Source organism: Ornithodoros turicata, chromosome 1, assembly GCF_037126465.1.
Source record: "Ornithodoros turicata isolate Travis chromosome 1, ASM3712646v1, whole genome shotgun sequence".
In the NCBI taxonomy this organism is placed as follows: domain Eukaryota; kingdom Metazoa; phylum Arthropoda; class Arachnida; order Ixodida; family Argasidae; genus Ornithodoros; species Ornithodoros turicata.
In genome coordinates, this window is record NC_088201.1 from 88,939,257 (window position 1) to 88,959,550 (window position 20,294).

General features: G+C 45.2%; 2 protein-coding genes across 2 annotated transcripts in view; one reads left to right on the forward strand and one right to left on the reverse strand.

Annotated features, from left to right (window-relative positions):
- The first annotated feature begins 7,768 nt into the window (after positions 1-7,768).
- Positions 7,769-20,294, forward strand: part of LOC135378451 (large neutral amino acids transporter small subunit 2-like) — an 85,897-nt gene continuing 73,371 nt past the window's right edge. The window contains exon 1 of the mRNA XM_064611498.1: positions 7,769-8,330. Coding sequence (XP_064467568.1) covers positions 7,892-8,330 — 439 coding nt within the window. The 5' untranslated portion in view covers positions 7,769-7,891. The remainder of the gene's footprint in view (positions 8,331-20,294) is intronic.
- On the reverse strand, positions 12,170-14,642 carry LOC135378450 (uncharacterized). The gene is made up of 4 exons (XM_064611497.1): positions 14,475-14,642; positions 13,962-14,282; positions 12,968-13,790; positions 12,170-12,848 (listed from the first exon to the last, which is right to left on the reverse strand). The coding sequence occupies exons 2-4, from the start codon at positions 14,114-14,116 to the stop codon at positions 12,231-12,233; spliced, it is 1,596 nt and encodes a 531-aa protein (XP_064467567.1). The 5' UTR covers positions 14,117-14,282; positions 14,475-14,642; the 3' UTR covers positions 12,170-12,230.

A 20,294-nucleotide genomic window follows, 5' to 3' on the forward strand; every position in this document is an offset into this window, starting at 1 on the left:
TTGTTTTAAAATCTTCTCACTTGCTCTGTTGGAAGTCAAACGAGTTCTGGAACAAACCCTTTTTGAAGTTATAGATTATTTTGCTCGAGTCACTGTTGTCTCTGTTTGTGATATTTAAGGTGTCAAAATGAAAATCTAATATGTGTAGCTGTACGTCATGGCACATGGGCCATGCCCATTTGCCATGCACGTTTGCAATGCAATGTGCCCTGATCTTCTTGCACTGGTGCAAGGAGGTCAGAAAGCAAGGCAGATGCCTTAGTCACACCTCCTGAAAGGTCCTGCTCATGGTATTGTGGTGTTGAAAAAGAGCACTGCGTGCTGTTCTCAGTCTACATTGTTCTCGATCATGCTGGTCCTGTTGGTGAACACGTACTGTACTGTAAGGCTAATGTCCGCTTGAGTTTTTACGTGGGTTTTGAACAACACAAAAATCGAAAAATGGACCCTTTTTTTGTTTTTCTGCTAGTGACTCAAACAGTGATACTGATCTGTACAAACATCTGATATATTGATACCACACACAATAAGTGTATTCCTTACATGCCTCCAGCACATCAAGACTGTCATTGGGGGACACTTCTTGTGGTTCGCTAAGTTTAATGCCTATAAGTCTTGAAATGATATGGATGGAGAAATGAGGTTTTCAGTTATGATGTATTGTCTTGTAAGTCCTACAGAGCAGAGCACAATGATTTGTTCCAAACACAAGGGTACTACTACCTCAGAAATGAGATGAGGAACCGTAAATTGTTCAAGTAATAAAAATGTGTCGGACAGGTACAGGTCAGACAGGTACAAAGCGAAAATAATTTGTCAACACTCCATTCAAATTTTTGTGCCATGAATCTGCATACGGTGGTGTTCACTCACGTTTGCAAAATTGTTGTTACTTCATGCCATGGTGTGATATTTATCACGAAGAGACATGTTTTGCTGTGTCTTTCATATTTATGCAGCATAAGAATGTGTTGTGTAGCAGACATAAGTTTTGGAGAGAATTCAAGTTTATAAAAAATGTGAAAACAAAAGGCAGACAAAAACAGACTTGCTGACGACTCACTAATATTTCAAACAATCTTCCCTATCACATTGCTGTGCAACCTGAACTGTTTCATTTGTATCAGTTGGCCATGTTTTGTACACTACACACAATTTTTGGTCCACAAAGTTAGCAGAGCTCCCTCTTTTTTTTAAATGTGTTTTCTGAGTGGTTTGTCTGCCAGATGGCGGCATGCTGCTCGACAGGGAACGTGCGTCCCGGGCTTACTTCATAGAGAATTGTGCCGATGTTTGTCTTTTGAAAGTGTATTAGGCAATCCAGAGAAGAACATCCAGACAGCACTCTCACAAAAGCATCAGAAACATTGATGTTTAACTGAATAGACCAGGCAGTGGGTGTACAGGCAAAACAGTCAGGGTCACATGTGCATGCCACCCTGAATATATGTGTGAAAAACCTTGTCCTTCAAGGTCTTTCAGCAAAACAGTCATCTTTCTTTAGGTCGTGTCATCCTTCCCCTTCGCTATTGAAGTGACAGCCTCCAGACAGCCCAAGAGAATTTGAAACCTTGTTTTCTTTTGCCTTTTTCGACTCTCACAGTGATTGTTTGGGGCGACGTAGTGGATGTTGTTGCTAACTCAGCTTGTGGGAGGCTACACAGCTCGCATCCCTTTATTTTGCTAACAATGGCCTATTGGGGCAAGAGAACTCGCATTGATGCGTTATAAATGGCAGACAATAATATGGTTTCTGTTTTGAATAGATAATGGTCCACGAGACTGAAGCGTTGTAGCGTTACCTCTGAATTCAGAAATCAACACTTCAGATGGTGCTTTTTTTTTTTTTTTTCCTACATGCTCTAGAACACTGATATTTTTGTCATATCGGCTATGGCACAGTCCAGTGATTTATCTAGGCCCCTCTACTACCCCCCCCCCTTTTCTGATGATGTGTGGATGCACCACCCTGCATCTTCTTTATTTTGATATTTCAGCTTTATACATGTGTCGGGAGTGATGTACAAACTTCTGACAACTTCAATATCACTGTAATAATAATGCCTTCCTAGGGGCAGGTCCATGATTCTTTAGGGAACAGTCCTGCCTTGGACAGCATGCTATATACACTAAGGTTAATTGAAGCACTATGTTACAACCGAAATGGATAGGGGGTTCATGATATCTATACCCCCTCCCCTAAATCCGCGCATTCCACGTACAATCCACAACGGCAATAATTTTTTCGATACATTTGTCCTGCGATGGCAAGATAAACCACTGCCGTATCCTACATGTCAGCGTCAATATGGTGCATTACCAAAAAAACGCGATATTGCTAGCACTTCACATTAGAGAATCAAAAACTATATGCGACAGTTTTATATTAGTGCTATAGCAAACTGTAACTCATATTTCTATAGCTGTATGTACACACTCGTATGGGATTTGGGAGTTAGGGTAAGTACGAGTATATATACAATGTGTTTCACCTAAAGTGATAAAAAATTCTAACTGGCGACATACTCGCCGGACAGGGCTGGGCAGTAATACTCATATTTTGTATTATAATACTAATACATAATACTTCCTAGGAATCGGTATTATAATACTAATACGTAATACTTTGATTCTGAGGTATTATAATACATAATACTAATACTACTGTGTATTACACGAGTACGTAATACTAGTAATACATCGCTACGTAACTTGGGGAGAAAGAAAGGAAAATAAAATCAGAAATCGATATAATTTGCGCACTACTTCTCCGCACAGTCATTCTCCAATGACGTTTTGTCTCAGATGCTTACATGTTTAGCATGTACGCAAAGCGGTAGTCCTCTATGGGGCGTGGCTTTTCCGAATATGATAAGATAGCGCTGATCAATTCGATCACAGTGAACAGTTTGCTCTCAGTGTGGCAGAGTCTTGATTTCGTCCAGTCTGGATGATAAAATGTGGGCCGTTGAAAAGTGTACAGGGGTGCCTGGACTGGACGCACTCTTTCCTTTACGGAATCTGAAATGGAAGGAATGCAAGGAAGCCTCCACTAACCTCTAGCCCCGAGGTCACTCCTTTGGGATAATTTGGGGCACAGGAATAATAGGGGCCGTGTTGGTGTCCAAATGTTTGTGGGACACGAAAAATTACTGATAAAGTGCACCGGTGACACGTAGGAGGTCGTACCTACGACCTCTGGGAAGGTATTACACCCTCAAAAGTATTATAATACATCTAATACTTCGATTTTGTGTATTATAATACAGATACAAATACATTTCAAAAATGAATATTATAATACATAATACAAATACTCAAAAGTATTACAGTAATAGTATTATAATACAAAGTATTACTATTACTGCAAACCCCTGTCGCCGGAAGCTTGTGGGACTTCCGGCAATTACCTTCTGGAAACTTTTGCCACCACTGAGGAATGCTTTGGATAACTTTCAATTGCGGGAAATTTATTTTTTCAATTGAACTTCGGAAATTGCCAAGCGAACCTCACTTTTTTTCACAGTAAAATTAAGTCTTCCACGAATAACCCCCGACCCAACAAAAACTATGCACAGTATCGCAACAGAAATAGTCGAAAAAATTAGTAAAAAATTACGCTTTAGCCCCTTCCGCTTGATTTTCGTCAAGAAGCGCGCGCGAAATGTGCATCTAGAGGAGGACGTGTCCCTGCCTTCATTTGTTCTGCCTTCTTTGTGATAAATCAGGTGTCACGAGCATCAAGGCCAAAGCGGGGGACGAAAGGTAAAACAAGAGGCGGGAACACTTCCTCCTCTCCCCGCAACTTCCGTGTGCTCTTCGCGGCACTCAAGCAGGCGGGGCTAAAGCGGAATTTTTACTATTTTTTAAATAGTGTTTCTGTTGCGATACTGTACATAGTTTTCGTTGGATCCGTGGTTATCCCTAGCGGACTTCATATTTCTGTAACAAAAAAAAGTGAGGTTCGCTTGCCAATTTTCAAAGTTCAACTGAAAGTAATAAATTTCCCTTAAAAATTGTCCAAAGTCTTCCTAAATGGCGGCAAAAGTTTCCAAAAGGTAATCGCCGAAAGTCCCACAATCCTCCGGCTAGTACGTCGCCAGTTACAATTTTTTATCGCTTTAGGTGGAACACCCTGTGTACAGCATAATGTAAAAACCCCGAGACTAGGGAACACGAAGGGACAGACGTGTTCCCTAGTCTCGGGGTTTTTACATTATGCATCATCTTCACCAGCTCGCTTGCTTCCTAGCCATTTTTTCATTGTCATACCCTGTGTACAGGCTTTGGACACTTTTTAATTGAGGAAAATTAATTTTTTTCAATTAAACTTCGGAAACTACCAAGCGAACCTCACTTTTTTTTTACAGAAATATGAAGTCCTCTACGAATAACCACAGACGCAACAAAAACTATCCATGGTATAGCAACAGTCGAAACAGGAAAAATTAGTAAAAATTCCGCTTTCGCCCCGCCTCCTTGATTGTCGCACAGAACAGCGCACGGGAGATGCGGGTAGAGGAGGAAGTGTTTCAGCCTCTTGTTTTACCTTTCTTTCCCCCGCTTCGACCTTCACGCTGGTGACATCCGTCTTATCATAAACAAGGCAAAAGCAGAACAAATGGAGGCGGAGACACTTGCTCCTCTAGATACACATTTCGCGCGCTTCTTGGCGAAAATCAAACAGGCGGGGGGCTAAAGCGTAATTTTTACTAATTTTCGACTATTTCTGTTGCGATAGTGTGCTTAGTTTTTGTTGGGTCTGCGTTTATCTGTGGAGGACTTCATATTTATTTTTAAAAAGTGAGGCTCGCTTGAATATTTTCTAAGTTCAATCGACAAAAATGAATTTCCCGCAATTAAAAATTGTCAAAAGCCTTCCTCATTGGCGGCAAATGTTTCCAGAAAGTAATTGACTAAAGTCACACAATCCTCCGGCGAGTACGTCACCAGTTAGATTTTTTTTATCACTTTAGGTGAAACACCCTGTATATCAGTTTTTTTATAGTCAGGTCATACATTGTATAAACAGGTCGAGCAACGTGAATTTCGTTTTTGCAGGTTGGTTGTACGGCCAGGCGGACATCCTGTAGGACAGCGTATGCAACTTCTGGACGACTAATTAGATCAAATTCATTAACTTATTAATTAGAGATTTTCTGGGAAATGTGAGGTAGCAGAATTTGAGCCAGTCATTATTCAAATTAATTGTTCTTATCAAATACCGTGAGAAACGAACGTACTTCGAGATCTAAATTGCCAAATTTCGCTATGCAAATGAGCCGAAACCAGAACTACGCACTACTCGAGCGCACAGGCAATCCACGTGTGAGTGCCACCTGCTTGGGAGCGATGGAGCTGATTGGAGTAGGTGCTAATAGACGAGTTAAAAAAATCCCAGCGCTCTTTCCGCACACGCATTGCATCCTGGGCGCTTGCTGAGCGGGGGAACGAAGAATAATCCTTCACATTTCGCTTTCGCTGGCCTTGACACGTCGTGGACAATGGACCGCCAGGGAGGAAATCGGAACAGTTTGGATGTCACCCGTTTCTTTGGTATTAGTAAACTCCCACAATTCAAAGCGACGCTAAGCACTCTGGGATTTTCTGAACTCGTCTACTTGCTGGGTAGATAGACCGCTCTCCGACCCAGATAAGGTAAGCGCGTAGCGGAGCGTGCTGGCCATGTCACGTCCATACTGGGAGGTACCCGGGTTCGAATTCCGGTGCCGGCTGTGCTGTTTGGGTTTTGTCCTGGGTTTTCCTCAGACATATATGTTGACACAGTTCCTTTAGAAGTCGAACCAGGACGCACATTCCCCCAGAGCGTTAGTCGTGACGTTGTCCACCTCTGTGAGGCCGACTACGGCGAGTTTTTCAGCAGTACCACTACCAGATACGGTGAAGGTCGCGTCGTTTCTAGTTCTAGTTTCGGCTGATTTGCATAGCGAAAGTTGACAATTTAGATCTCAAAGTTTAATAAGGACTGTGGATTCGAATAATGACTGGCTCTAATTCTGCTGTCTCGCACTTCCCAGAAAACATCTAATTAATAAGTTAATCGATGAATTTTAGCTCATTAGTCGTCCAGTAGTTATATACGCTGCCCTATGGAGGATGGCAGTAAACTTACCCGCGAAAACGAAACGCACGTCACTCTAATAGCCTTTTGATAATAAATCTGTCCCAACCAAGGAAAAAAAAAAAAAAAAAGAGCACCCTGTATACTAGAGAAGTACATCCTCGAGAAAAAAAAGTGAATTCGAAAAAGCTGTTATTTCTTTTTTTTTTAATGGACTCAAAGTGGGGAAAAACGTTCCGGACGGACGGAACTTTTTTGGCGTCATCATTTCCTTGTGCACTGCCAGTTTCAGTTTTGTTATTACAAGTCATTAACGCGGCCTCAAAATACGTGAGTAACGCGAAAGGTCAACATCGTCCTTTTTTTCGATGGCACTCGCATGGTTTTGTGTAGTTTCGAACGTTTGGGAGCGATTCGTCCGCGGGCCACGTGGACACTTGGAAATATTTCACCACGTGCGAACCATAGCCTCGCTCCAGGCAAAAGGCGAACAGCCTGCAACTACGTACCAATCAAGTGGCGCGTGGCTTTCTTCGTGCCTCACGAAGCAGCTGCGCGTAACTACCCGTAACGTGGTCGCGCGGGAACATGGGCGAAAAGAGGGCACGTGTACTCCAATCTCAATGTGAGAAAAGCACCAAGCGATTTACTGGTAAAGGCTACCTCGCACAGTGGTATCAAACTCAGGGTGAAACAGCTAGTGATCGGGTCATTGTCGGTGGATGCGAAATATTACTCCCCTGTCTGTGGAAATTCTGCAGGATGGTTTGTTTAATAACCTGCAATATGTTACGGAATAAATGTATGTGAAGAAAAAAGGACAATACAAGATGGCTGGTGCAGATACACGCGAGAAGGGCAACATTTACTCGAGTTTGAGGAAACAGTGAACACTTGCTTCTCCATAATGAAGGTGCCTGAGCAATGGACAGATAAAACATCATGGACATTATGCCTGCAGAAAGAAGGAAGTCATTGAAAAGGTTAGCCAGCTGCAGCACTCGAACCCACATCTTCTGGATTACCGGTCTAGGGCTCTACCTCAGGGCTCTAACTTGAGGCTTTGTGTGTTTATCCTTTCTTCTGTGTTCCAGCCTCACAACATCAATTTCCATCGCATTACGCCCGAGTCTGGGCAACGCAGCAACACACACACAATTTTGAGTCTCGTGTGTGTTTGTTTCTGCGTTACCCAGTCTCTGGCTTTTGTACATGACAGAGTTCGTTCACCAGCTGGCCTATATATGCACGTCATCTTATCTGAGCACTTGTATTTCACTGCTGGTTTTGAGTCTGTTGTTCACTTCATTCCGTTTCTATTCATCCATGTCACCTCAAACTCCAGGAAATGTTGCTGTTTTCGTCAGAATAAATATACTCGATAGCACCACTTTTTTTTTTTTTTTATCTTTCAAAAGTTCCCATTAACAAAAAATAACGTGAAGGAAGACTTTTTTTTTGTCATTCAAAATTGCCAGACACTTTCTATCTCTTGAAATGACGACTAAGGCACGTGCCCGCGCGCCCAATGCGTGGCTGTCTCACTCAATGGAAGCATTCATTCAAATTTTCGCGCGTTTATATAAAGCCCAGCCCATCCCACATCCTCGCATCCGAAACCAAGGCAACCACACCGTCGACGAGCGCGCCATCTTTTCCTGTTTCCGTTCTCCGTACAAGCTTCAACCCACGCAAACATACGCCGGCCGTCCTCCCTATCTGGCACATGTGCGCCGCTCTTCACATTGCCCGCGCCACGTTGTTGTCATGCTTTTCGCTGTGATTCCCACTGTCTGAAAACAAGACAATATGGCCCGAAAGGCAGAGTCTGATGGAGCTATCCAGCTCAAGAAGGAAATCGGACTGTTCAGCGGCGTTATGATCGTCGTTGGAACCATTATAGGATCCGGAATATTCGTAACACCAAAGGGAGTATTTGAGCACGTCGGCTCTGTTGGTGCTTCGCTAGTAATATGGGCGCTCTGCGGCCTGTTTTCGATGATTGGAGCGGTGTGTTACGCTGAGTTGGGAACGTCCATACCGCGCTCAGGTGGTGACTATGCTTACGTTTTGGAAGCGTTTGGACCGCTGGCGGCTTTTCTGAGGTTGTGGGTGACTGTTTTGGTGGTGCAACCTGCTTCACTGGCAGTGCTCAGCCTTAGCTTCGCGACGTACATGGTGAGGCCGCTGTTTCCAGACTGCGAGCCGCCCGATTCGGCGCTGAGACTGCTGGCGATCGTCTGCTTGCGTAAGTCTCCAGTTTTGGTTTCGGTTTTGGTGATATATTTACCGCGAAAGAAATGTTACTCACTAGAACTACGGCCATAAATGGCCACCAATGCTACAAGAGCGATGTGTGGGTTTGAGCTGAATTATTAGCACTTTTGAAATTCTGAAGAAATGCGCACTCCCACGCGTGGGCGTTCCCAGGATGTTTTCCGGGGGGGGGGGGGCAAAGCGCGCAACCATCTCCCCCCCCCCACCTCTTTTCCTGGAGACGCACGCTGCGGGCTGTGCGGGTGTTCAGAGGTTCATGTTATGACATCTGAGAATAATCATGACGACCTATGACTGCAGAGCGCACAATTTTCACAGCTCGGGGGGGGGGGGGAGGGCACGGCCCCCCTTGCCCCCTCTCGGTCTCTCTTACGGCGCACGGATTGAGAACTACGTGCACATGTCGCACGCGAGACAAACAGTTGAATGGCAGTTACAACCCTTTTCTCCTTTCGTTATCTCCGTAATTTTTGTTAGGAAATGCAGTTGAAGTTTGTGTCGTTTTCATTTTGTTCCCATGAGATCCAAGCTAGCTGGTGTACTCGCATTTCATTGAGTTTGACGAATAAAACTGGCCTGATTCCTCAAGCTCGAGGAAATGATGAATTGTTCGTGAGAAATGATCATCGTTGCATTTTCAAGAGACGAACTAACCTTACTCTGTAATACCACTTTTTATCACATTGATTACCCCTCCCGGCCATAGAGATGCTCCCGGCAATATGTCGTGGGGTGAGATGTGCGTGTCCTCGCCAGCGTGAGTTGGTTGCCGCACATGGGGCAAGTGATCACTGGGAAATTTCGGCGTCAGCGTTTGCATCGACCGGGGATCTTCCCACGAAACCGTCGTCACCTCCGTTGGGAAGAACACAACGCGCCGGAGTTTCTGCGTGACCGGTTTGTTTTCGTCAGAAACTGTGTGGTGTGGCTCAGTCTCTACGCATCAAAAACACCAGATTCCCATTTCCCGACAGATACACTCGCACCCTGTACTGCCGTAGGCCCCTGTTCGTTTCACACGAATGCCACCGTAGAGATTTTATTGCAGTCAAGAACACTTATAACTTCGTTAGACGCGAATAACTGACAGTGTTAGCGCCACTGCCGTGGTGGCCATTCGTGCAGTTGCAGTGACAAGCTGAAAATGCTGCTGGTGAAAAGAAACCAGATTCGTAGATGAATCCCCCTAAACTGCATTTTCCACAGGATATCAAAGTCCCATCGATTGCTTGAGAAAGCACACAGCGTTCGTCTAGCCCACAGCGGTGCCTTTTTGTTGAGTGCACGTTTCTTTTTTTTTTTTTTTTCGAAAATAAGTCAACCCATGTTTACGATCATCGTGTGACATTCTTCCTACATTATTTAAGAACAACCCAAGAGGGATAATTAACTTTCAAACGGCCGGTTAGCATTTCCAACTTCTTCTAAGCCTTGCTAAACACCAATTACCATAATTCCTCTTCAACGTAAAATCGGCATGCTTGGATACACGGTGGCGCTTTCCGCTGTCCTTTTTAGCTCTATTACGACGCGGACACTTTAACCGATCAAGTGTAACGTGACCGATTCTTATTTCACAAAATTCTTTTGACTTTATTGCTTGATTGGGCTTTATTGCTATTAATTACCGAGGCAAGAAGTGCCACATAAAGACACCGTTACCAAGTTAAGAACGTATGTTTGTGTGACGTATTGAGATTTTCTTAATTGTCTGCGCTCTGCATATACTGTGCTTCATCACTCTCGTAAGAGCCAGCATTATTTGATAGAGGGGTATAAGCCTGAGGCTCTCACTTAGGCTTACCTCTCTTCCTGCTATTAGCATATTGCGGAATTGTCTGAGCAACACACGGGACTGGTACTGAAATAACGCGACAACAGAAACAGGACGACACCCAACGCAGCAAGTGGTTACCGTGAACCCACAAAAATTTATTCGAGGAATACTAATAAAATAGACAACAGGAAGGCGGTCCACACAAACCCTGCACGTGTCTGAACACACGCTCACTGAAAAATGTCTCACGGCCAGAAGACCGCTGTCTTCTGTACTAGACCTAGGTCTAGTACACACGTGCTGCTTGCCAACCTGTGTTTACTTAGGTAATGGGTTTCTGCGGTGGTAACAGCTCCAGTGAACCGGCAGTTCACACGTGCGTCATTCCCCGAATCTGCTATCAGATAGACAATAAATCTTGATAATTATCTGCCCTTCAAACGGCGACCTTACCTTCTGTGTTATGAAACACCGGAAAGCGCCCGCAGTCTTTACAATGTATGGAAGACTGCGCTGAGGGCAGGGCATGTTCTCTGAGCCGTATATTCGGGCTCCTTTGCGTCTACGATAAATCCTGCCACAAGTGACTGGGATGCTGTACATCACACCCTTCTTGCACTCGACATACTTGTGCCTATGTTCAGACTTTGAGGTATCTTGAGTACCGTGCTCGAAATACTGCATCTTAAATACTTTTGTTGGTATCTGAGTATGTTACTGAGTACGCCTCGTGAAAAGTATTTGTACTGCAATTAAAATACTTTTTTCAGTATTTAGTACTCAGTACTCTAATCACTCTTCCCTTTTTGTCGAATATTCAGATGGGCATTCTTTTTTTTTTTTTTTTTTTGCCGCCCCCAACACGATTCCACGTCAAGAGATCCAAGGGGTCAAGAGATCCACCGGTGGATCTCTTGACCCGGTTGGATCTCTTGACTCGTCAGAGGGTTCGCCATGCTTGGATCTTTCGTTCCCTTTGTGTTACGCCGTTAACTCCACATGCGCTCTGGATTCCACGTCAAGAAATCCAACGGTCAAGAGATCGATCGAGTCAAGAGATCCACCGATGGATTTCTTGACCCGGTTGGATCTCTTGACTCGTCTGAGGGTTCGCCGGGCTTGGATCTTTCGACCCTTTTGTGTTACGTCGTTAACTCTAACATCGCTAAGCAGAAATTACTCGTATCGGAATACGAGGAAATCGTTTTACGTGCGGTATAAATAGAATACAAATGCAGGTGGCAAATCAACATGTTATTTTTATTGACTTACTTAGTTGCTTTGTAACACATAGCGCAGTCCAAGAAAAGCCGACAGTTCTCTTATGTAATTTCTGTTAAAAACAGGTGACTGCATTGTAAGATTAACCTGTTTGTAACACAGGTTTATAGAAGTGCTGTCATCTTTTTTTTTTTTTGACAGTGCTTTGTGTTAGAGATTATTGCTAGAGTTAGCGTGGGCTACGTACACTCAAGTTGGGTGGGCCGGCCGCTGTTTCAAACCCGTTGATTACTCAAACACTTCTCGTATCACAGCAGGCTCGTAGTCGAAGAGCCAAGTCGCTGTTCTGGACAGACGTTCTACATGGCGGAACCGTCTGATCCGTCAAATCAATGACTCAAAGAAAGGCAGCTTCATATGCCCGAACATCTGTTTTTGTGTGGGTGTGTGTGCGCGCGTTTTTCTGTATCAAGTTTTCCCCGCCGTCCACAAAAGGATAAAGACAGAGCACTTTGCGGCTGGGCCCATTATTATCGGTAACAAACTTCAGTTCTGGCATAACGTGGGGACGACTGCGCCAATGGACACAAAAGTACGAAGGATTCCACGTCAAAAGCTCCAACGCGTCAAAAGCTCCAACGAGTCAAAAGATCCAACAGTGGATCTTTTGACCCGTTGGATCTTTTGACGCGTTGGAGCTTTCGACCCGGTTGGAGCTTTTGACGCGTTGGAGCTTTTGACCCGGTTGGATCTTTTGACGCCCCGTGGTTATACAATTGGTCAGGGAAAATGACCGAACAGAGATGTGGAAATGAAAGCAACTATTTAATTGGAATATAACAATATTTACATTAGATACAAAATGTGCGGACGCTAACTTTCCGACGGCAGGACACCAACCAAGGCGATTCTGTCTAGGTACGTGGTCAGGTCCATAAAAGATACCGGACTTGTGCTCAAGTACCACGAGAAGGAGTCCATTTCTTGCAATAGGCTCGCGTTTCTCTCCCGTACTGCAGCTGACGTCGGGGTTGGCACTGCCAACGGGTCCAACAGAAGGGCCTGGACTCTGTTTTGCACGGCGTGCTGACTGACTCGCAGGAACTCCAGGAACTCGGCCAGGTTTGGGTGACGACACGTGAACCGACTGTGCAGGCCATTGTGCCAGCCTTCTACGTGGTTTGTGGTCCTCGGTCCTCGGTTCCCAAATTGTCCCCAGCGGTCCTTCAGCAGGCTGTTCGTGAGCCAGTACGCTCGGTAGTACCGGTCAAACAGCGCCAGACGCGCCGCATGTAGTGGAGGCAGGTCCGGCTTCACAGAAAGGATGTCGTCGGCGAAGGCCAGGCGGAAGTCGTCAGGAACGAACGGCAGATGCCTCACTCGAACAAACCATCGGTTGACTTCGGCGTTCTCTCTGCACAACACCTTCAGACCGAGCTCGTCTCGCTTCTTGTTGATGGCCTTGGCATAGTGAAAGGCGCAGCCTCGCACCTGCGTAATCAATGAAGAAGAAAGGAAAGGAATAAGGAATAAGAAGAAACATTTATATACGTTGCAGCAAGAACAATATAGCCAATAAGATGAGAACACTACTCTGATCTCGTACTCACGTTGGGTTCACCCGTCGCTGTCTGGAACACATTGAGTGCTGCCCGTATTGCTGCAGACTCATAGTCAAATAGCCAGGTCGCCGTAGTGGATAGGCTCCCGACGTGACCAAATCGTCGCACCATGGACTCCTTCAAGGTGTGGAACACCGCTTGGTACGCTCTCACATCTGTTGCCTGCATCAATGCGTACACTATGGGGTGCGCTTCGCCTTTGACAATTGCATGTATTGTGTACAGCTGTCCAGGGCTGTGAAATTCGGATGGATTATACTTGAAGTTGCCATCCCCCAGGATGTACTCCGTGTTTGCGAAGGCGTCCAGGTCCTTCTCGGCGTAAAATACGAGCAGTCTCCTCCCTTCAGTCTTGTCTTCCAGTTGAAGAAATTGCTGGCCATCCTTCGTAATTCGCAGCTCCGGAAGTATGGCGTCAATGGAGTTTCCCTTCGGAATGTTTGCGTGTCGATTGCGCGACAACGCACGTCTTTTGGAGGCAAAACCGTAGCTGGTGCTCATCTGGCGTTTGATGTCATTTTGAAGACTCGCGTCGTCATCTTGAAACCTGACCTGTACAGCAGACACTGCTTCGTCGAATGCCTGCCGAGGTCTCTTTCTGCTGGTCCGTACGTCTGTTCGGACTTCATACATGTAACGCCTGGAAAGGACTGTGGCCGCCTCTGCATCCTCGGCGGGGTCACAGCTGTGCGGTGTCGATGGATGATCCGGGTCTGTCCTCATGACGCCGTTTTGCAGCGTGACGTGGGCAACAGACCAGGTTTCGTTGGTTCCCCTCGCCAACCTGCTCAGGCGATAACAGCTCGTGCATCTGTAAAAGAAGCATTCACGAATCGTCCGGCATTAATATGAATTCACTCTGCGGTCCGACATTCTAAGAAAAAGAAAAAAAATATAGGTAACCAACTTTTAAACACCGAGTACTGCTGCTATCGAACTTAGTATAACGGTATCAGAATGTCCACTTAAAAGTTATACATACCTGTAGTACTGGATACTGGGGTCCTTCTTGTTTGTAGATTTGAATGCAAACTCTAACACTGCATTTGGCCATCGTTTGCTTCGGTACTGAATCACTTGATGCTTCGAGCGATAACTGGATGGGACAAAAGTCGGGGCACCGAAGTCGAGGTCCATTCAACCAGGCAATCAAGGTGGATGTATGCTTGCAGTTCGGACAGCGAGAACCGTGAAGATGACCTCTGCTCCCGAATGTTTTCGGACCGCCCAGTCCAGGTTTTATACCCCTTCGTTCAACCCCAAGTTTGCACACGACGTCCTGCTTCCCAGAATAAGCCCATTCCTGTCTTTCAGGGGTCATGATAATATTGAACAATACGGTATTACTGACTTCAACTCCAAGTTTGCACACGACGTCCTGCTTCCCAGAATAAGCCCATTCCTGTCGTTCAGGGGTTACGGTCATTGACCATGTCCAAGGTTAACACGTTTACATACATGGCAGGGGACACGAAAACACTGAAGAGTACGTTACCCTTTCGACTTGAGTTTCACTGGATGTTGTTCTTCGAAAAAAAAAAAAAACTTTCTGGTACAAGGCATCGCTAGAAAGTTGGTTAGAGGACGAGATAATATTGAATAATACGGAACCCGTGTGGATCTTTTGACGCGGTTGGAGCATTTGACGCTCAGAGGACGAGATAATATTCAACAATACGGAACCCGTGTGGATCTTTTGACGCGGTTGGAGCATTTGACGCTTTGGAGCTTTTGACTCGCCTGTCACGTGACTTTTTGGAGCTTATGACCTGTTGGAACATTTGACTCGTTGGATCATTTGACCATAAGCGACGAGATAATATTGAACAATACGGAACCCGTGTGGATCTTTTGACGCGGTTGGAGCATTTGACGCTTTGGAGCTTTTGACTCGCCTGTCACGTGACTTTTTGGAGCTTATGACCTGTTGGAACATTTGACTCGTTGGATCATTTGACCATAAGCGAGTACGAAGACAACTCTGAGTCCAGCAGTATAACCTGCATTTTGGTGTTGAGGTCAATGAACGTCACAGGTCAATGTTGATTGGAAAGCACAGTCAGACAGTATTTTCCCACACGGTCAGTAAAAGAATAGAATAACGTGATAAGGGTGGGGGCCAATGAAAAGAACGCGACAAGGATAAGTTTTAAGCCCTGCGGCCTACGATGCCTTGTAAGTTGAGCCCAACATTCTTGGTAACAAGCATCCGTTCTGGCATAGCGTGTTACGGCGCTAGGGGCAATGAACATAAAAGCGCAAAGGCAAAAGGGGGACTCGCCGTCGTAACCAGCAGCACAACCTCAGGATTTTCTCGCTTACTTTTTCTTTTTGTGCGTGTGCGTGTGTGGTAAGAAGAGAGAAAACACCGAAAAGTCTTCACTGTTACCGGGCATATTACTTCCTATCTTAATACTACTTCGGGAATGAATATGGTAAGGAATAGACTTTTTTTTTTGTCGGGAATCCTGACCATGCAGTATGACGCTTTGACTGGTTGGATCCCTTGACTCGCCTTTCACGTGACCGATTGGATCTCCTGACCCGATGGATCTCTTGACCGGGTTGGAACTCTTGACGCTTTGGATCTTTTGACTCGCCTGTCACGTGATCGGTTGGATCTCCTGACTCGATGGATCTCTTGACTCGTTGGATCTCTTGACCGGAAGCGCATGCGCTATGCAGAAAGTATTCGGAACTAAATACGAGGAAGTCGTTTTATGTGCGGTACAAACAAAATAAAAATTCGGGTGGCAAATTCAACATCTCATTTTTATTGATTCAGTTGCTTGCTTAGTGCAGTGCTGGACAAAAGTTTACGGAACACGCTCCGGCGCATTCCTTCCTGATTGTGAAACTCTACCAGCGAATGTAACCGTACGGACTTACAAACAAGTGGCTGGGTTACCTGGGCACATGTCTAAGTTTGTACCTTCCAATTCGCTGCTGGCGTGTCACTCTGAGGAAGGAATGCGCCGGAGCGTGTTCAGTGAACTTTAGTCCGGCACTGTACGAATCCAATTCAAAACGCAAATAGAAAATAATCTTATGCATCCGAGGAAAGAACTCCGTCAGAAGCAATTTTGTCCAAATACACTTCCAGATCTGCAAATGAGGTATAATTGCGCCCCAAACTCGCCCTTCTTACCGAAAGGTCAAATGCAGGGCAACTTTAAGATATGAATCAGTATATTCTGAATTTAAGAGTATTTATAAAGTATTTACGAGAATAAATACCCGATAATCGGTATTTAAATATAATTATAAATACATTTTTCGAGTCTGTGTTTAAATGCAAAATATAAATACATGTATTTATATTATAAATATTTTAATTACAATGTATTTAAATACTGCCCATCCCTGGGTGCAAAAGGCAACACTAAGCCCTGCAGGGGGACTGGTCGCCGTAACCTACAGCACAATTTCGGGTTTTTTTCACTTACTTTGTGTGTGTGCGGTTGTGGTACGAAGAGAGAAAACACCGAGAAGTCTTCGTTGTTCCATATCATTTCATTTATTTACTTTAAAGACTGCTGAGGGTATTAGATAAAGCGGGGGGGGGGGGGGGGGGTTAGTGTAAATTGGTAGTTCAAAAACAGCAAAGAAAACACAACTTCGTGATTTCAACAGTACGAAAGCATACAATCATACAGCCATCTGTTGCCGGGCATATTACTTTCTAAATTAATACTACAGCGCAATCGTTCTACAATGAACATGGTAATGGATAGACTTTATTTTCTCTCGTGATCCTGACCCGTATGACGCTTTGGCTCGTTTGATCTCTTGACCGGGTTGGCTCTCTTGATTCGCCTGTCACGTGACCGGTTAGATCTCCTGACTCGGGGATCTCTTTCTAGGTCGTTTCAAAGGAAGTCCACGCTGTTATGATTTGGCTTGAAACACCACGTGTGTTCTGACCTTGAACTGGGCTCTCGGTAAACGTTTTTCAAATGAAGAGAGGATGGTTGTCGGATGCGCGCTTTGAAATGCAGCTGCTACTGCGTGCAAATAAAGTATATGTCTAATTTGCAGGCACTTCTGTGGCTGTTTATTTTTTGAGGATTTTATAAGTATCTTAAATACTTTTCATAGTATTTACTACCTTACTCTAAATACTTTCATTTCTAACTATCTTTACTGTATTTTAAGATACATTTTGCGCTCAGTATTTAGTAACGCATTTTACATACGTTTGTGTATTACATACGTGTAGTATCTTCTACATGTCTGCCTATGTTTAACCTGAACATGATGGGAACGCGACGAAGCCAGGGACGGACAGCGTTCTTCGTGTTCCCATCATGTTCAGTCTTAAAGGAGCAGGAAAGGCGCGATAAACATGTGAGGAGGAGTCGACATCAGGATTACGAGCTTTGGGATACCTATTCACACAAAAAGTGCGCGCGCTATCCTAGTGCACAAGAGAGCTTTGAATCTCGCGGGTCAGAAAAGCTGCTTCCATTGGCTGCCAGTCTTCGACGTAATGTCTTCTGCCCAATATTGAGGTGTGTGCGCCTTCTTTTTTCTTTCTTCCTTTTTGCTGTTGTACTTTGCGCCGCCCGTTCCGGCCGCGTCTCGACTGATCGTTCTCGCAAGCAGACGCGTCTTGGCAGCCAATAAAAAGTGCTTCGCTTAGCGACGTGGGCGATTGGCCTAACTGAGACAAAGTCATAACTAAGGAGCGCAAACAGACGAGGACTCAGACCAGACGCCGACGAGCGCTAACATCCAACTGAACCTTTATTAGACGTGGTGACTAGGAACTTTTTTTTTCGAATTTCTAATAAATGTTCAGTTGGAAGTTAGCGCTCGTCCGTGTGTGATCTGTGTCCTCGTCTGTTTGCGCTCCTCAGTTATGCTACGCTTAGTTGACATCCCCACATGTCGCCCACGCTGGTAGCTTTCTTGCAGACTAATTTCCTCAGGAAATTCGCACTTCCCAAAGGAAATATTTTGCGTGACGGTTCCTGAAGCTAGGAGGTTCATATTACGCGGTAAAAAAAAAGCTCCTCGCTCCTTTAGAGGGAGACTCCACACCAAATACGTGTTGAGGTAACAGTGCGACATTAATCGGTACGGCATGATATTTCAGTGAATACAATTTCTCATCCTCAAGTGGCACAGATAACTAGAAAATGAATGCTTTCCTTTGAGTGATTTCCTCTTCCACGGAAAAGCAGTCCAGTAACATTGGGCTTCACCTCACTGGTATTCCTTGTGCACGGCTTTCTGTAGGTTTTACTTTTACCGCTGGCGAATATTTTAGAACAAAATCGGAGAAGTAGATGACTGGTCATCCATGTGGCACGAAGAATTTACAAAGCGCGTGCCCGAAAAATTGCCGGTGGGCAACACGAGACTACCGGTGACGTCACGCCTGGTACAGGAGGGAGGAGAGGGAACCTTTAGAAGTTTCGGTTTCGTTTTGAGCTTCCCAGCTCTTTTAGCAACTAGCGAGCCCCTGAGTGCCAAACCAACTTTATTTCTAATTATAGACTGTCGTACAATGTCAGACATTGTGGTACTTGTTCCACATAGCAATCCCAAAAAGGGATCACAAATAAAATAAAGAAAGAGAGAGAATCTGGCAGTATTTTGTGTAGCCTTATGAAACGGAAGAGTCCTTCCGATTTCGCAGGAGTTTTAATGTGGTTCGGTTTCGAATTGCAAATTATATTTTTCGGTGAAGGGATACTTGAAACCAAAAATCACTCCATACCGCCTAGGAACAGGCGGGACTGTACAGTTCCCAGCTGCACCCTAAATGTTCTCCCCTGAAGAAAGTTTGCATTGCAATGGGAGGGCCGACCACGTATCCCAAAAGAGTGTAGGTCACGAAGGATGCCATACCGCGAGGCGGTATCGTACGCCTTTCCAAGGTCGAAAAAGATGGATACACAATGCTGCCGTCTGGCAAAAGCCTCCCTAATAACCGTCTCCAAACGCAATAGCTGGTCTGTTGTTGAGCATGCAGTTCTAAAGCCACACTGATATCGGTCTAGGCATTCATTTTCTTCAAGGTAGTACATAAGTCTGCAGTTCACCAAGTTTTCAGTTTTCCTAAGCAACTGGTAAGGGCAACAGGCCTGTAACTGCTTGGACTGGAAGGACTTTTCCCTGGTTTTAGTAGTGGAATGATGATCGCCTCCAGGCCCAGAGGTCTGGGTCTCCACTGAAACTCTGAGTGGTGCCACTCCGATGCGCACCGCACCAGAGAAAGTTCCTTTCTTCTGGAACTGTAACTGGGCTCTCGCCGCTCAGTATGTGACGTTTTGTTCAACCTTTATCTTGAGAACCTGTTTCTCCTCTTGCCAGAAAGGACAGGATCTCGAGTACGCGGGGTTGTTACCTTCACAGTTGGTGCAACGGATATCATTTGAGCATGTCTCTGACGAGTGGTATTTGCCAGCACACCTTGCACAGACAGCCTGTCCACGGCACACCTGCGAACCGTGGCCAAACTTCTGGCACTTGTAGCAGAGTCTTGGATTGGGAATATATGCCCTCACATGACAATTTAGATAGCCAGCTTTGATTGTTGATGGAAGACTGTGGAGCTTGAAAGACAGGACTACATGTTTCGTGGGAATCTCTTCCCCATCTCTGCGCATCACGATTCGTTTTGCCGAGACTACACCCTCGTCAGCCAGCCCTTCCTCAAGTTTGGAGTCTGAGCACTCAAGTAGTTCGCTCTCAGACACACCTCTTATGATGTTCAAAGTGCGGTGAGAGCTTACGGTTACAGCTGTTTTTCCGATGTGGGTGAGGGAGTACAGTGCACTGCTTTGTTTTCGGTTCTCCACTTGGACTTGAATGTCACCACTGCTCAGCTTCTTGGCGCTGTAGTTCTTGCCAACTAAACTTTCCATAAATAATAAACTTTTGCAAATGCAAATGGTGACATTTTCGAAAGCGGTTTTGTTTTGTCTTTGGAGTGTACTACGAGAAACTTTGCATACCATGGTTCAGGTTCGGGTCTGTATAGGAATGTATTCTTTTGCTCGGTGCGGGACCTTTTCAGGCTCCGATCATTGGGTGATAAGGAATTAGAAGCCATATATGGAATGGAACTATTCGGTGTAAAAGTCCTGCCGCCCACCACGGAGCCCAACCAGAGGACTGCGCTTAGCGCCGTAGCAGGTACGTTCACACTATACCCACGTGCAGCTTCTGGAGGGTGAAAGACTGCCCAAGGTTGACCCTTGCCGCCAAAGAAGGTGAGAAGAGAAAGGGAGCAAGGAGGGGAGAAGATAAAGAAGAAAGCAATGAAAAGTGAGATGGCGACTAGCTGAATAGTCCTTGCCGGGCC

Excerpts from the sequence above, each read along its gene's own strand:
- LOC135378450 (XM_064611497.1), bottom strand. The coding sequence starts at position 14,116 with ATGGACCTCGACTTCGGTGCCCCGACTTTTGTCCCATCCAGTTATCGC. Across the intron at positions 13,791-13,961 it reads CCCAGTATCCAGTACTACAG|ATGCACGAGCTGTTATCGCC; the intron begins GTATGTATAACT and ends CTTCTTTTACAG. Across the intron at positions 12,849-12,967 it reads CAGCGACGGGTGAACCCAAC|GTGCGAGGCTGCGCCTTTCA; the intron begins GTGAGTACGAGA and ends TTGATTACGCAG.